The sequence below is a fragment of the Lipotes vexillifer genome, unplaced genomic scaffold, assembly GCF_000442215.2.
Source record: "Lipotes vexillifer unplaced genomic scaffold, Lipotes_vexillifer_v1.1 scaffold163, whole genome shotgun sequence".
Taxonomy (NCBI): domain Eukaryota; kingdom Metazoa; phylum Chordata; class Mammalia; order Artiodactyla; family Lipotidae; genus Lipotes; species Lipotes vexillifer.
The window spans coordinates 2,112,063-2,128,867 of record NW_006788722.1 but is presented as its reverse complement, the minus strand read 5'-3'; the positions used below and the strand labels follow the sequence as shown (position 1 = coordinate 2,128,867).

Genomic DNA, 16,805 nt, shown 5'->3' with positions numbered 1-16,805 from the left:
GGCGCGCGGGGTTAGAGAGCCGTGCAGCTTTAGGAGCCGGGAGGGAGGAATAGAAGGGCCAGGAGAAGCGCTTCCAGGGAGAGGGAAGGGGAGGGGAGGAGAGGGGGAGGGGAGGAAGGGGAAGGATGCCCTCCGCCCATCTCCCCCCACCCCGACAGCTGTCCAGCTCTTGGAATTCATTGGCTTCCCCACTCCGCCTCCCAAATACCACCCCAATCCTGTTTAGCCCCCCACCACACCGTCGCTGACCTAATAAGGCCATGCAAGTGTGGGGGGACCTATATAAAAGGTGAGGGCTCGCGGGGACTGTGCACGGCGGAGGAGAGAAGGCAGCAGCCGTCCAGTGCCCAAGAAAACGACCATGGCCAAGGAGTGGGGCTACGCCGACCACAACGGTGAGTGTGGGCAGCGGCTCCCGGTCAGTCCGGGATGGTGCTGCTCAGAAAGTGCGCAACTCCAGCAAGTGCGGTGGAGTCGATGGAAACTAACATTTACCGAGCACTTCCCGAGTGCCAAACACTGCTGACCCTTTTACTTTATATCTGATTTAGTTCTCCGCGGTGTGGAGCTGTTATTACTCCCATTGGAGGAAACTCAAGCGCAGAGAGGTTCGGTAACTAGCCCAGATCACAGTGCCTCTGACGGAGAAGTCAGACCACCGAGGGCCAGTTCTCACTGTCCCCTTCTCCATGATACTGGGCAAGCACTTAACCTCTCTGAGCCTGGTATTGGTCTAAGCTGCTCTGCCTGCAGCTCTTGCCTACCCATGGGAAAAGGAATATGGATATGCTCTGAAATCTACTTAGGGTCAGTGTTATTTTATTCCAGCTCTATGACAGAAGATGGCATTGGTAAAACATGTGATGAAGTCCACTTAAAAAATAAGGCTTTGAGGCTATATTTGAGCAAATACACGGAAAATTTGAGGAAATACACGGAGTTAAATACAGTCTCCAGGTACACTATTAACAAAACTATGAACAGGTCTTAAACACTAAGCCTTGTATTGCCCAATCTGATATACAAGACCTTTTCATAATCACCGGGTAGCTTCTGTGTATTTTGCTGGTTTAGTCACTTAGAAAGAGGGCTTGGATTGCGCCACCAAATAAATAAATCCCCTCAATTTGATTTCCCAGGTCCTGACCACTGGCATGAACTTTACCCGATTGCCAAGGGAGACAACCAGTCGCCCATTGAATTGCACACTAAAGACATCAAGCACGACCCTTCCCTGAAGCCATGGTCAGCATCTTATGACCCCGGCTCTGCCAAGACCATCCTGAACAATGGGAAGACCTGCAGGGTTGTGTTTGATGATACTTATGACAGGTCAAGTAAGTATCACACTTAGGTAGAGACATGTGACCATTTTCAACGTCCATATTGGCAAATTGTGATTTATGACACAGCAACAGAATTGGTGGGAAGTGGGGGGCACTTCTTCTCTGAAAAAAGAGATGACATTTGACTTTGCTCTAGTCTTGAAGAATTATATTTATACACAGAAGAGGAATGTCTCACTCTCTAATGCTGGTCACCCAGGCTGCTACAAAATGGCTCCATGCCCAAGCTAAAAGTTGGCAATGCATTCCTGAAATTAAGTTTGATGGGGAGGTGATGGTAATGAGTCCAAATGAGTGTTCTTCAGGCTCTGATGGTCTACACCTGAGGGGTTTTCTGCTTCCTAACCAAGGCCTGGAGAGCAAGACTCCCAGTCCCCAAAGTGGCACAGATTCCATTCTACAGAGCAAGGAACATAGCAAAGAAACCAAGTAGGTACTCTCTTCCTCTGCTGTGTGGGTAGGGGCCAATCCAGGGGAGAGAGTAGACCCACTGTATGAATCAAGAAGACTTGCCTTCAATGCTTCAGTGGGGTTCATCTGACTAATCATTTTGGTGAGTGTTTTTGAAGAATCTGACAATTTCTCCTTGAGTTGTGATTTGTATTTGTGTGAAAATGAAAAATCTCATGTTTAAAAAAAAAAATCTCTTTATTTCACCTACACTATTAAGCAAATCAATGAAATAAAAGAAGGCTAATTAGAAATGCTTTATTTCACTGTGAATGAAGTAAGAATCTACCTTTAGCATTTTGCTGCTTAATATACAGTAATACATTTTCCTATAACCACATTTGTAAAAAAATTAAAATTATCCTTACTGATGTATAGGAATGAATATTCTCAATGATGTTGTAGCTAAAGAGTAATAGTTATAATTTCTACCTACTAGCAGGTTCCAGGTAAGGAATATCAGAAAAATATATTTTCTTAAACAATAATCTCATTGGTATCTGCTACTTTTTTTCTCTTCTCCATTTAAATCAAGTTCCATTCTGAAGGATTAGTAACAAAATTAAACAGTATCTGTTAGGTTGGATCACATGAAAATGACTTTTTGTAAGCAAAAATGATTGACCATTGACAATTTCATATAATTTATCCTAATAAATTGGACTCATATGACCAAATAATAACTGTTCCTAGTGGTTGGATAGAAAAAATGCAGTTAATCAAACCACACATTCTTACATGACCAAGCTTATACAAGCCTTGTTCTATTGTTTTAGACCTATACTATGGCTTTCAGTGTGCCATTTCAGCACGAACAGTTGGTCAATCTTTTCTAGAATAGCTACACTCGCTCTGAATTCTATTTTGATCTAGCTTATGTTGCTAAATTTTGATTTTAGGGTTTCTGTATAGTTTCCAATATCCTTTAGAAAATATTTAACTTCTAAATCACTCCCCAGGCTGAATGAAGTGAAACCAAGTTAAGTGCCAGGTTGAGGTATTTGGACAGCAAACACACATTCATGCTATGGAGAATCATCTTGTTTAGGGGTCCACATTGATTGATTCCCTGGGAAACTTCTGAATTTTCCATTTCATCTCATTTGAGTAAACACAGCCTGAATTAGACATGGATGAGAGCTCTTGCCTGTAGTACTGAAGAAAAGTGTAGTGAGGCAAGACATGGAGAAGGAATTCACATTTGTTCAGTGATGACTGTGCTGGGCACTGTGATGAGCAGTTTAAAGCCCTTAATCTCATTTAATCCTCACAGCAGCTCTGAAAGGTCAGTATTATTATCACCTTCAGAGAGATGCAGAAACGGGTTCAGAGGAGTTTAGCAATTTGCCTGAGATCACACAACTAGCAAGGGGTGGGGCTGGGATTGGAACCTAAGTCTGCCTGGCTCTCAGCTATCCTGTTCTCTCCAATGCACCACACAACAGACCTGTGCTTTGCTTCTTTTCATTGCCCATCTCCTGTTTTAATTTTATTTTCATACATGTTAAATTGACATTTAAAAAATAATAAAACAAGCAAACAAAATCAGAAGAACAGAGAAGAGAAAGCATTTATTTTGATATATCCCAAGACTTAACTTTGTGAGAAAGAGACCAGTGTGCTTGGGAATGGCACCATCAGCCCAGCCCATAAAGCTTAGGCTATAAGGGCTGTTTAAAGCAGGGCTCTGTAAAAGAAGTGTGAGTTCACTGCTGACCTAGCTTCTCTGAATCACAGTGCTGAGAGGTGGTCCTCTCACTGCACCCTACCGGCTTCGCCAGTTTCATCTTCACTGGGGCTCCTCGGATGATCACGGCTCTGAGCACAGCGTGGATGGAGTCAAGTACGCAGCGGAGGTAGGAGGAATTGCCGTTACCCACTCTGGATCTCACCCAGTGAAAACTGAAAACTGAATGATAATGACAGAATAGCATCCTATGCGTTTGCTTCAAGCCTGTAGTTATGAAAAGAGCTGCAATAGTTTAGCATAAACTGAAGCTGCCAAACATTCTAGGTTAGACAGTTAAGAGAATGTACGTGAGTTAGTGTCATGCATGAAGAATTTCAAGGTTGTATTTAGAAATTGGATAGCAGCTTAATAATAATAATGTTTAAAAAGCCAGGGACCTGACTGGAACTGAAAAGATAATGGTAGCTAATACTTATTAAGTGCCTACAAGTACTAACTCATTTGATCCTCTCAGCACACTATGAGATGGGCTACAGACAAGGAAACTGAGGCACAGGAAGGTTACATGACAAAGTCACACAGCGCATGAGTGCTAGACCTGTGCTCTACCTTATGCCGATTGGCTTCATAGTTCATCATCCTGCCCAGTGCTCTAAGCTGCCTCTTTTACAAGACTGTGGTGCTTTAAAAATAGCACTTAGTAATTCTGGCTAAAGCTCATGCTCTAGTCTCTTAATGAAGGGTGTGCATATGTGTGTGTATGTTTTTATATGTACATATGTACTTATACAGAGATAGCTAGATATAGATACACACAATTTAATATGAACAAATACTACTCTCTGTTCCAGTTAACCCATTAAAGGAAGGCATCAAATTACAAGGAAATAAGACAAGCCTCCTGCATGTTCTCTGTATAAAGTCAAGCCTATAAGGGGTGACAAATGCCCTGGAGGTGAGGATAATTCCATTTGCACTGCCAAACTCTTCCATAGGCAGACTCTGGTCAACCATAGGAGCTGAGACAGAAACCTTGGAGCCACTTGTGGACACTCATTTAGGCAGCATCATTAGGCAGCCTAACTAAATTTGACTAAACAGTTAAACTAAACTATAGGAGACCCGAAGTACTTCCCTGTGATCATTTCTCTACAGCCCATCTAGACAGCCAGTGACAGGATAAATTAATTGAGAATGCCTTCCAGATATCTTCCCCCACAAATGGGGAAAGTTTAGTATATTCCTTACAAATGTGGGCAAGGCTTGCAGTTTGGTCTTTACATGTGGGATTATCTCACACTTTTGGTCTTGAATAAAATACTTCTAAATTGCCATGAACTATTGTATTCTCTTGCCATTCTATATAATGCAATGTGAAAATTTTGACTAATTTAACTAGTGTCTATGTTATCACCTTAACATTATTAAGGTAAGGTTACCACCCGGTTCTAGACCATTTGTTGCTGAAAGGAGAGAGGCATGAAGACACGTAAGAATTTGTCCCCTTATTTTTTCTCTCCTACTTCCCAGTTAATTGTGACTTTAGAATGCTAGCAGATTCCTGTTTATAACTCTGTGTTTCACTGTTTGATTTGGTCAGAAAAAGGACTAATGTTATACACAACTAAAATAATATTTTGAATTGGTTTAACGAAAGTTCAGTTTTCACTGATTCTACCTATCATAACTTTTAATTTGAACCATCAAAAGTCTTACCAAAATATTGCATGTTAATTTTTAGAATTCTGTCAACTTCTGTGAGAGTGTTCAGCAACCTTAGACTGTATAATTATTGGGTTTATTGTGAATAATTTTATACTTATTTCCTTATTTTGGGAATTTACCTCATAACCTCTGTTCTATGGTTTCAGCTTCATTTGGTTCACTGGAATTCAAAGTATAACAGTTTTGGAAGTGCTCTGAAGCAACCTGATGGAGTAGCTGTGGTTGGCATTTTTCTGAAGGTAAGGTAAAAATTGACCATATATTTTTTTCAAAGTTTAGCTCCTTATCAATGCTTAAGTTTTACTCCCTCCTTTTACTTAAAGGGGAGAGAGGAATGAATTTCAGTATTCATTCAACTAGTCAAGATATTTCTGTTAAGATCAGATCAAAAATTTTTGCTCTCCCTTACAAGAGTAACTTTTGCCATTCTTCAGTACCCCTAGCACTTCTAAATTTTCTCAAGATGCAGGATGTATGTGTGTGTGTGTGTGTGCGTGTGTGTATGTGTGTGGTGTGTGTGTAGGGGCAGTGGAGATGGAGCCTTTGAAGGAGCTTATTTCAGTGGCAGTGAGGGCAAGGGCAGCATTGTTCATTACCCTTTCCTGGTACTCCACTGTCAATTGCAGTGGAAACCAGAAAAGCCAATGTTGGGAACGTCTGTGATGCTGAGTCCCTGGCTGGATATCCACTCGGCTTAGGGTGGCCACCACTCACATGATCCCAGGCTAAGATAGCACATGGAATGTGTGTGTTGTTGAGCCAGCCTTGGTTTAGAGAGGACTTAGTGTCATTAACACATGAATTTAGTGCTAACATAATCTAGATTTTAAGCCAGAGGTGAAAATCTAGCTTCTTTCTTTTTGAATGACCTAATTTGTTTTATGTTCTGAATTCATTGGGTCATTTTCAGCGCTTGAACACAGTACTACAGGAAGTGGAGTGGGTCTGAGCAGAAAGACGAGTTTAGTTTTAGATACATTGAGTCCATCCTAGCTCTAATTCTATTAAAAAGAAAAGTAGACTGACTTCACAGAGAAGGTCAAGGACATAGATGTAAATCAACATGTAATTTGTGGTTTTGTACTTCAGAGGCCTGGAGTCCAAGTTTAGTTCAGAAAATATATACTCTAAAATCTTGGGGGGGGGAATAAACTTATGTTTTTGCTTAGTACAAGATATTCTGACAGATTTATAAACACTAGTGGTAGATGGATGGATTAAAATTAGTTTTTAAGACAATCCTAAATTATGGAGAAGAGAAAAATATACTTGTTGGTTTTCTTTTTCTTTTTTCTTTTTTTTACAGATAGGACATGAGAAACCTGAGTTCCAGCTGCTACTTGATGCGCTGGACAAAATTAAGACGAAGGTAAAAAAAATCATTTTCTCTCCCAGAACATAAAAGCAGGGTATGTCAATTTTTTCTTTTTACATTTTCAAGTGTATTTCTGTCACCTAAAATTTGTTAGTAAGTTTGATGAATATGCTAAGCATACATATGAAAGCAAATGCTATTATATTTGTATGTATATTTTTATGGTTTATAGTTTTTAGAGCAGTTTCACATACATAAGTTTATTTAATCTTCATAGTCAACCTGTCAGATAACTACATTTTTAACGAAGTGTTTGAGAGAGAAGTTAAGTGGTGTTCCCCTTCCCAACACACACACACACACACACACACACACACACACACACATATGCAGAGGTACTAAATGTTTGGGTCCTAGTGTTTCCCTTTCTCTCCTGGGTGGCACCTGTATATTTTAAATCTTAACAGTAGATTCTTCTACTTAGCAGACTCACTTTAATTCTTTCTCTTCTAATCAAACGCTTTATAGTTTTACCACCAGAGAAGTATTCTGAGTATGATACTCAATAAAAATGCAAGCCTGTTTTGTATCGTCGAGAACCACAGCATTAACTTGTATGAAATATTTCTGTTACAGTTTAGAATGAGTTTGTCCTTTTTCTTGAGAAATGATAGATTTATAGTGCTACCTAGAGTGAATAAGGAATAAAATTGACTGTGGCAAAGTCATACCATGCAAACCGGCCTCCCCCATCTGCCCTTTGTTTCTGAAAGGCACATACTTGTTCACAAGCTCCGTTTTCTCTGTTGCATTTGAAATCCATTCTCCCCAAACGGTGAGACGCTGCAGCAGGCGATGCGCATGCGCCCGCTCACCGCGCTGGGTCCCGCTGTCTCCCAGGGCAAGGAGGCGCCCTTCCCGAACTTCGACCCGTCCTGCCTGTTCCCCGCCTGCCGAGACTACTGGACCTACCACGGCTCCTTCACCACGCCGCCCTGCGAGGAGTGCATCGTGTGGCTTCTGCTGAAGGAGCCGGTCACCGTGAGCCCCGGACAGGTGAGCGGCGGCCGCGGGCCGGCTTTGAGAGCACGCTTACAGTCGCCGGCGGGCTCTGTGAGATACAGAGGCTAAACTGAAAACATGAAGCTGTAGATGCTTACCAAACAGCTCTGCGACTGGAGACTTCATAGTTTGCCCCGGTTAATTACGATCAGCCTGTTTAACTTTCTAAAACTCAACTTTCAAAGGGTACCAGGCTAAATGCAAAAACATTTAAAGGTTGGTGGTGATGCTGAACAATGCCCAAGTTTGTGCTCTAGAAACACTGAAGGGTACAGATCCATATGAGTTAGACTTTGCTAATTTGGAGAACTCCCAAATACTGAGCGCTGTTTAGGAGATGGAATGGTAAATACAGGCTTGGGGAGAATATGCTGGTGGAAGGGATTGAACATCCCTGTGAGGTGTATACTGGTTCCCCAGTTTTACAGCTAAGTAGGCTGAGGCTCATATAGGTTAAGCAGTTTGCTCATGTCACACAGCCAAGGGCAGGATCTGAGATTGCAGCTCCAGTCTGTCTGCTTTCAATACCTTGGACCTCTTTCCTCAGGCCTCCCTTCTAAGTGTTCATGTAAATTGACTTCATTAACTTATGCAATGAAGGGCCAGTTGAGCTTATTGCTTGCACTGTCTTCCACTCCTACATAAGGGATAGATTTCATACTGATCTGTCAAATTAAAATAATTGTTTCAGAATTCAGGAGGAAAAGGTTTTGACCGAGGGTATGGTGATTCTGTATAAAAGGAAGAAAAGTGTTTTTACAAATTAAAAAAAAAAAAAAAAAAAGGTTTTTGTTACTCAGAACCAAATAACTCTCACTGGACATTGGAGACAAGTTTTGTAGTTTGCTTGTTTAGAAAGCTGGCGATTTCTAACTCTTTGTCACATGCTTAATGTGTCCACTTGGTCCGAATGTCACGCTGACAGCCTTCCCTCGCCCCTTGCAGATGGCCAAGCTGCGGAGCCTCTACTCCAGCGCGGAAAATGAGCCCCCGGTGCCCCTGGTGAGGAACTGGCGCCCTCCACAGCCTGTCAAAGGCAGGGTAGTGAAGGCCTCCTTCAAATGAGGCTGCTGGAGCTTGCCCTCTTCAGGAAAGGAAACTGACACTGCAGAGCTTGTTTCCTTGTCTCCTTTTGGTGCTTCTTACTCCAAGTATATTTCACTTTTCCATACCAAGCAATGAAGATGAGAGATGTGATCATCAAGAAACCGGAATTAACTATTGACAAGATCTAATATGAAAGCATTTGGCCTTTTTAATAATCACCTTTCCTGTAAAAACAACACTTCTAGTAAGGTTTCAAAGAAGAAGAAACAGAGTTGGAAGAGGAAAGGTAGAGAAAAATGGCTGTTGGGCACCGTTTTTGTGTCATCTTAAATTTCACAGAACTTCAGTTTACTCTTTTCATGTTATGAGTTATCCATCTTAAAGAAATAATGAGTAATTATATACGTGGGGGTAGAGGTGTCTGAAGATCGTATAGCAATTCAGCATAAGCCAGAAATTAAAATGACTGTGGATACCAAGAATTGAGATGATGATGTGTTTTAACCTTTAAATAAAACCAATAAGAGGTCCATCACTTATTAACATTTAAATTTCTGTGAAGATTGCCTGGTTTTGATTATCAATGAAAGTAAAATACACGGACTAGGAGTTTTTTAAAAAAATTGACCCATTATTTGAATGCTTTCTTCATAAAGATGTTGACTTTATCCTAATATTTTTCTTTACCTGAAGGAGGGCCATTTATTTTTCATTTTACTACTTTTATCTTTGCATGCTTATTAAAATAAAAACTGCCTCTGATATCTTTCTAATTTGAGTGTGGGATTAATGATTCCTAGAACATGCAGGAGTGAATGCCTGCACTTGAAGTAAAAGCAGTTGTACTGATCATCAAAACTAATAAAGACATGAATGTAAACAGTTGAGTGTTGTATTTTTTAAGGAGGGAGAACATTGTAAGTTTGTTTTTATAACTGAAGTGAAAAATTCTGAGTTGGATTGGAAGCTACATTCCTTGTAGAGCAGCTGAAGCAATTACTGGGGGCCTTCCAAGGAAATTGCAGACCAGAAGAGGAATGTGTAGCCATACATTTGACAGTGTGGACTAGTTTCCAGAGGCCTCAAAGTTGGTTTAGGATTCTGGGGTCCATACCAGTACCATGGTTGCTAACTTAGGGGCATGGAATCAAGTCAGACTGTAGCCTTTATGTCCTTTTTTTTTTTTTTTTAAATGTGCATCAAGGTAACACCAGTTTAACACTGCAAAAATCCATACATTGAGACCTTCAAAAATATCTTTACACATAAAGTCTAATTTTGCAGTTAATGGCTTTGATAAATCTTTTATCACATCACTGGCTAATATGTTAACTTACTTTCAAAAATGGCGGCAATAATTGAATTACCCTAAGGAATGAAAATGGTCTTGGGTCAGGAGAATCCTGCAATGCTGGAAGTCAAGTCATGTGACAGAGTCCTAGGAGGCTAATGTTATTTAATGGTTTACCACTTGGGTCAAGTAAAACCAGGTTGGTCATTGCAAACTGGTTGTGTTAATTAAACTCCTTGAAATTAGGAGGTGTGGAGCTTTCATCAGTTAGTGGTAATACACAAACTGATTCTCTCAGGGTACTTGGTAATGCTGGGAGCACTGTAAAAATGTACCAAATGTACACTCTTATGTGGTGGAGGAACATATGACTTAATTCTAGCTACAATGGTGCTAACACAAGCTTACACAGGCTGGACAAGGCTGGAACGGTTTTGAGGGAAAATGTCTAATCAAGAGAAGGTATCTCCCTAGACCATGAGCTCCATTAGGGCACAGACATTAATCGTGTACACTAACATCCCCCTTTTTGCCTAGTATGGTATCTGGCACTTGAAAAGCACTCAATAAACATTTGATTTCATGAACATAGATGAACCCAGGACAAATACTCATCTTCTTTAACAACACAGGATTAAAGCTAATACTGTTTTTTGCTCACCTCATTCAGTTTGGGTCTCCTTGGAAAATGATCTCTTTAGCTGCAGGTGGTAGACTTCCAGTAGAACATATATTCCCTGCCCCCCATCTAAGTCATTGCCAATGATCACAATTATCACCCAACTTAAAACTTCCTCTCAACTTCTCCCTGCAACTCAAAGTGCTGAATTATTATAAATGTCCATTAGAATATTGAAACCACACTTGTGTCCTTATTCAGTGGGGGGACAATTTTCCTGATCATGCACAGTCTTCCAAACAATTACATTTTAGGCATACACAGCCTACAGAGGGGACATGGCCAGGAGCTGCTGTGGTGAAATGTTTCCACACCTGCCAACTTTTGTTCTTCAGATATAATCATTTCAGATATTTTAAAACTTCAGCAAAGGGCAGAAACTAATTTGAATGATGTGTGTTATATAGATGATTATATCCTTAAAAGTCTATGAATAGGGCATTATCAATAAGAATTTACTGAATATAGGACATTACTACATTTTGAGAGGGTGTATATAATTCCTACCCCTTTAATGGGGAGACAGAATATATTTATGAAGAGGTAAATAACTATTCAGAACCACTGATCCAAAATTCTTTACGTGCAATCAGTGAATACTTATGTAGATGAATGGGAAGTATTCTACATAGAATATGTAAAACTGAAGATTTTGGTGTCTAACTATAATCATTTACATAATTAAATAAATATGGGTGAAATTGATCAACTATAAACAAGCTTGGATAGATGTGAAAAATTAGTATGTCAGTTACTTAAATAAGAATTGGCACAAATAAAATTGTTCTAAAAGAAATACATATAGTCCAAAACCACATCAGATACCATGTATAAATAAAATTAATGAGATTTTAGTTTCTCCTCTAATACCCTCTTATTTGATATTAAAAAGGAACTGTGGACATGAGCAAAATACACTATTTTAGCAGACAAAGAATAAGTGAGAAGTAAGAAAAACTGCAAATGTCATATTTTTAGAAATTCTAAAAATTTCAAGTTTAGTATATGAAGATTTAATGATTGGGCCTCTCACTGCTGTGGCCTCTCCCGTTGCGGAGCACGGGCTCCGGACGCGCAGGCTCAGCGGCCCTGGCTCACGGGCCCAGCCGGTCCGCGGCATGTGGGATCTTCCCAGACCGGGGCACGAACCCGTGTCCCCTGCATCGGCAGGAGAACCCGTGTCCCCTGCATCAGCAGGAGGACTACCAACCACTGCGCCACCAGGGAAGCCCCTAATGATTTTTTTTTAATGACCCCTAAGGTAGCACTTAAAGACTTAAAATGCAAATAAGAAGACAAAATCAAGTTTGCATGTTATTTTCATTTAGATCACTGGATGGCAGCAACACATTTAAAAATTTTCACTTGGGTCCCTAGATGACAGCAAAATAATTACAAAAATGACAAATGAAATGTCATTCACAGAGCAATGAGGGTTTTTATTTTTAAATCCTGAATACCCTATTTCCTTTTCCCAAATGTTCATCAATATCTATCCACAACAGAAAAGATGGTGAGAGAGTCTTACATGTTTCTGATAATTTTTTTTAAAAAATACATGGTCAATCTGTTTTTTTTTTTAATTAATTAATTAATTAAATTTTGGCTGCATTTGGTCTTCATTGCTGCACGCAGGCTTTCTCTAGTTGCAGAGAGCAGGGGCTACTCTTCGTTGCGGTGCACGGGCTTCACATTGCGGTGGCTTCTCTTGTTGCCGAGCACAGGCTCTAGGTGCGTGGGCTTCAGTAGTTGCGGCTTGCAGGCTCTAGAGCGCAGGCTCAGTAGTTGTGGCGCACGGGCTTAGTTGCTCCACCGCATGTGCGATCTTCCTGCACCAGGGCTCGAACCTGTGTCCCCTGCATTGGCAGGCGGATTCTTAACCACTGTGCCACCAGAGAAGCCCCTTTCTGAGAATTTTAATAGCCAAAAGTGAGGCCTGTGTGTTAGTAGTTGGTACACTAAAACTGAGACAAATGAGAAATGAACATTTTACAATCCTGTTCAGTCTTCTGGAGGCCTGGGTACAAGGTACACAGTACTCCCCCAATACGTGGCCTCAGGCAAATTAACTTCTCTGTGCTTCGCTCTCCTCATCTGTGAGCAGGAGTGATAAAAGTACCTGCTCAGAGGGTTAAGTATTAAATGAGTTAATATATGTAAACCTCTTAGAGTAGTTATTCCAGACATAATAAAACTCTCAACAGCAGTTAACTATTATCTTCTGTAAGTTAATTTTACTTCAACCAAGAAAAATTCCAATGGCTTATTCAATACTTAAAGTCATGTTTCTTTCTTGATGTTTCTATGAGTAAGGTCATGAATCCATGTCTTATCAATTTAGATAAGACTAAGGAGTTAGTTACCATAACGGGCTCCCCTAATGAGTTCCCTCTGTGCTTGGCATTGGGGAAATGGTTTCTAAAAACAATGGTGATAACTCTTGTCTGATACTTTTCAGCAGCAAAAACAAGTTGTGGCTCCATTAGAAACCAGCACAAAGCTAGAAGGGGTGATTTGGGGAGGATAAGAAAATTTTCTGGGGGAAGTTTCTATTCCAGAGCTCTGCACCTGACCTTCTGAGGAAATGTATGATTAGCAAAACATCCAAAAACTAAACCAAAATAGAGAGGTGAGAGAACTACGGTGTTCACTCTGTTTGGCTGACTTTGGAATGTTGGCAGGATAGAGTAGCTTGGAGTGCTGTGTGAAGTGGAAAATCTATCCTCACCGTAAGTACAGGAAGTCTCTTGCCTTGAAATTAATTTGGGACTTGTCTAGGCATGTCATAAAATCAGAATCCTGAATGAGAGGCACAAGTCATCCTGGGGGATGAGTTTATCCATTTGGGGGCAACTCAGATCCAATTGTACAAAAGGAAATAAAACAGTCGAGGCTTAAAATTCAGGATCCAGGGAATGACTAGAGAACTAATTAACTACTTCAGATTTGAAGGCATTTAATGGCAACCACTTGACAGCTTGACCAGGTGGATAATCACAGATAATCAGCAGGAGTAAGAGTGAGTGTAACGGTGCGGTCACAGGGGACCAAGTGCACTACAGAAGCATAAAACCCAGTGATTTAAAAACTAATTTTAGCCAGGTGAGAATTGACTCTGTGCAGTAAATGAGGAATCAGATTCTTCCTTGTATTTAAATTATTCCCAGGTAGAGGAGCCTGGAAGCTCAGGAAAAATATTTTGGCCATTAAATGTACATATTGTGTTTCAGCATGCCCGTACATTTCTATCATACTCACTCAGCTCAGCTGAAATTTAGATAGTTACAAACACATTTGTTCAAGGGAAGTCATTCCCCCAAGGACAATTGAGTCCCATGAAAGTATATGACAAATGGAAGTGTCTGAAAATACAGTGCAACTTGGGTTCAAAGAATTCACACTTCTCCCTCGTGTGTGTGTGATTGGTTTAATGGAACACAGGACCCCAGAGAAGAGGCCTGACATGGGTAGGGAGGCTGTACAAGCCAAGCAGAGAAGATGGAAGGGTGGGGCCCAGCCCAGGGAAGAACTGAGAACTAAGCAGGAAAAGGTGCATTTTGACAGTCGGCAATACGGAAACTTTCGTCCAGTGAAGACCCAGGGCTCAGGTTCTTGTACCAGGAATTAATTAATTTTAAGAGTAACAAGATTACTTATCAATCTATCTGTAATGTAAGTCGGTGTGTACATGTGTGTATGTAAGTGTGATGAGTAGTGGTGGCAGGGAGATTTTAGGTGGGTAAGGACTTTCTCTGTCTTGTTATACTACAGAGGCCCCAGTACCTAACACAATTATCTGGAACATAGTCAGTGCTGGAAAAGTACTTGTTGAATGAAGGGAGGAATGGACGGGTGGATGGACAGATGGACAGATGGAAGAGGCAGTGAGAATCCTAAAATAATGAATGCCAGTCTAAGTTCCTGAGCTGGTGGGAGCTATGTCCTCATTCTAGGAAGGTCAGTGACTGATATCTGGAAGGGTTCTTGGAGAAAAGCAGGGGTTTCCATTGCTGCCACCCAGGCTTCTCTGTACAGAGAGTGTGGGTGCCAGAAGAGAAACAGTTTTACATGTATCCAAACCTTATCATTTGCAAATTTAACTGAGTATAGAAGAGACATATTTTAAGAGATATAAAAGGAGATTCTCTACCAGAGTATTTATCTCTTAGCACCCATGCTTCTAATATGCAAACTGAAGGTAGTTGGCAATGAGCCTGTGACATTGGGTTCTGGTGATACTAACTGGCACGACTCATGCTAGTGCTTGAACTTTTATAAATTTGCCTTTATTTTCTCATTTGTCATTTTAGTTCTCCATTTCATTCACCTTTGTGCTCATAGCAATTCCATATACATAATAAAGATAACTCTTTAACTCAAATGCTTGTGTTATGGCCAGAAATGAGCAAAGTATGATAATTTTGAAAATTCAGTAAAGAGTTTCAACTGACAGGTTCCACCCCACCCAAGCAAATGATGGTCAATTCAGGCAAATGTCCTGCCCTCCACAAACAACACAGACATATACACCACATATATCCTCACACACTTGTAATTACTACCTGGAGCTTTACAATATAGTGGATGATTCTTTGAGAAAAACATTTACTCAGGCAGTGAATTTACCAGAAATCAAACTCAAGTTCTGTTTTGACAGGTGGGGAGGGGGGTAGGAAATGCTAGTTGGCAGCTCAATTCATTACTAGAAGTGTAAATCTCTGGTTGCCTCTATAATTTTTTTTAATTTAAAGAAGTATTTTAATGATATTTCATCAGAGGTCTAATTTCTTTCTATTAGTTTGTTTTCTCTAACAAAGGGCCTGTTGTCAAGATTGTGAGGTGCACTAAGCCTCTTGTTCTTAGCAGCTTGTTATGGAACATTGATTAGGCCCTCGTAGGGGTGGGGAGTTTCAGAGGAATTATAAAATAAGCACAAGGAGCAAAGAAGAAAGTTTGCAGCTTGCTAAGAATGTCATGGTTTTAGCTGGGCAGAAGCATTCAATATTTGATATATAATTTTAAAAGTATTTGCATGTGACTAAAAAACCCTTTTCTTTAAAGGATTTCATGCTTTTCAAAAGCAATTATGTGTCGAGTATAAAAGAAATAAAAGTAGGTCAAGGATCTACCTGGAAGCATCAAGGAAGAGAAAAAAAAATGAAAAGAAAGAGTCCACCTTCAAACATGACTCAAGAGAAATTGTACTAAATGTGGCTGTGACTGCTGAGGGGAAGGCCTTATCGGGCATGGCCATGGTGCCCAGCACACTGGGCATGAAATACATGGTAAATAGTGATATCAGTGTCATTGGAAAGAAGGAAAAGATAGCAGAACCAAGGGCACAGGCGACCTGCAGAACCTGGCCCTGGGTCACCTAGGCCTCTAGGTCAATAGTGGACTCCAGACTCTTTTTGGATGATATAGCCACTAGGGCTCAGTTTTAGAACATGAACCCCCAATATAGAATTTTAAAAAATAAATTATATACTCACAGTATTATACTGCTATATATGTTATAAAATATAAATAAAGTGGAAATTTTCAGGGAGTGAAAAAAATAGCTATTAAGAGAAATATTCTCCTGTTTTTTTTTTTCCTGCCATGGAGTGGTCCTTCATGTGCACCCCAAGGTGTGTGCATTGCGTGTGGAGGCGGCTGGTTTGGAGCCATCCACTAACAAGACCAGCTTAGACAGTCTCCTGCCAGCCGATCAACTTCACTCTGCTCTATGATTCCTCACCTCGCTGGGCCACTGTTGCATTCACTGTCTCAACCAGTGGGGATTAGCTGAGTGTAGAAGTAGAAATGATAACTCTATCATACGTGTTAGAAAAATAGTGCAAATAGGCCCTGCTGTGAATTGTGAGAAGTCTAGCGCACAGTTTTGACTGACCAGTTTTGACCTTGGGTTGGGTGGTTTTTTGAACTGGTATAAACTCTTTTAGCTCAGTCAAAAATGGCCAAAGAGAAAAACAAGAAAAAGAGGAAAGAAAAAGGCATCCCATCTTATCAAAGATAACTCAAGGGATATTTACTATACTATTCTTTCTGTCCCTTAAAATATGGAAAGGTATTCATTCATGTGTGTATTCTGTACAAGGCAGTATGCTCTAGAGGAAGAGAAAGAGAAGGAAGAAGAAGAAGAAGGAGAAGGAGAAGGAGAAGGAGAAGGATTAGGAGGAGGAGGAGGAGGGAGAGGG

The 16,805-nt window shown here is 40.5% G+C and overlaps 1 protein-coding gene across 1 annotated transcript; it reads left to right on the top strand.

Annotated features, from left to right (window-relative positions):
- The first annotated feature begins 304 nt into the window (after positions 1 to 304).
- Positions 305 to 9,517, top strand: CA3 (carbonic anhydrase 3). Its single transcript, XM_007461728.1, has 7 exons — positions 305 to 395; positions 1,140 to 1,337; positions 3,534 to 3,652; positions 5,358 to 5,450; positions 6,518 to 6,580; positions 7,427 to 7,582; positions 8,534 to 9,517. Exons 1-7 carry the CDS (start codon positions 362 to 364, stop codon positions 8,651 to 8,653), a joined length of 783 nt encoding a protein of 260 aa, XP_007461790.1. The 5' UTR covers positions 305 to 361; the 3' UTR covers positions 8,654 to 9,517.
- The last annotated feature ends 7,288 nt before the right edge of the window (positions 9,518 to 16,805 follow it).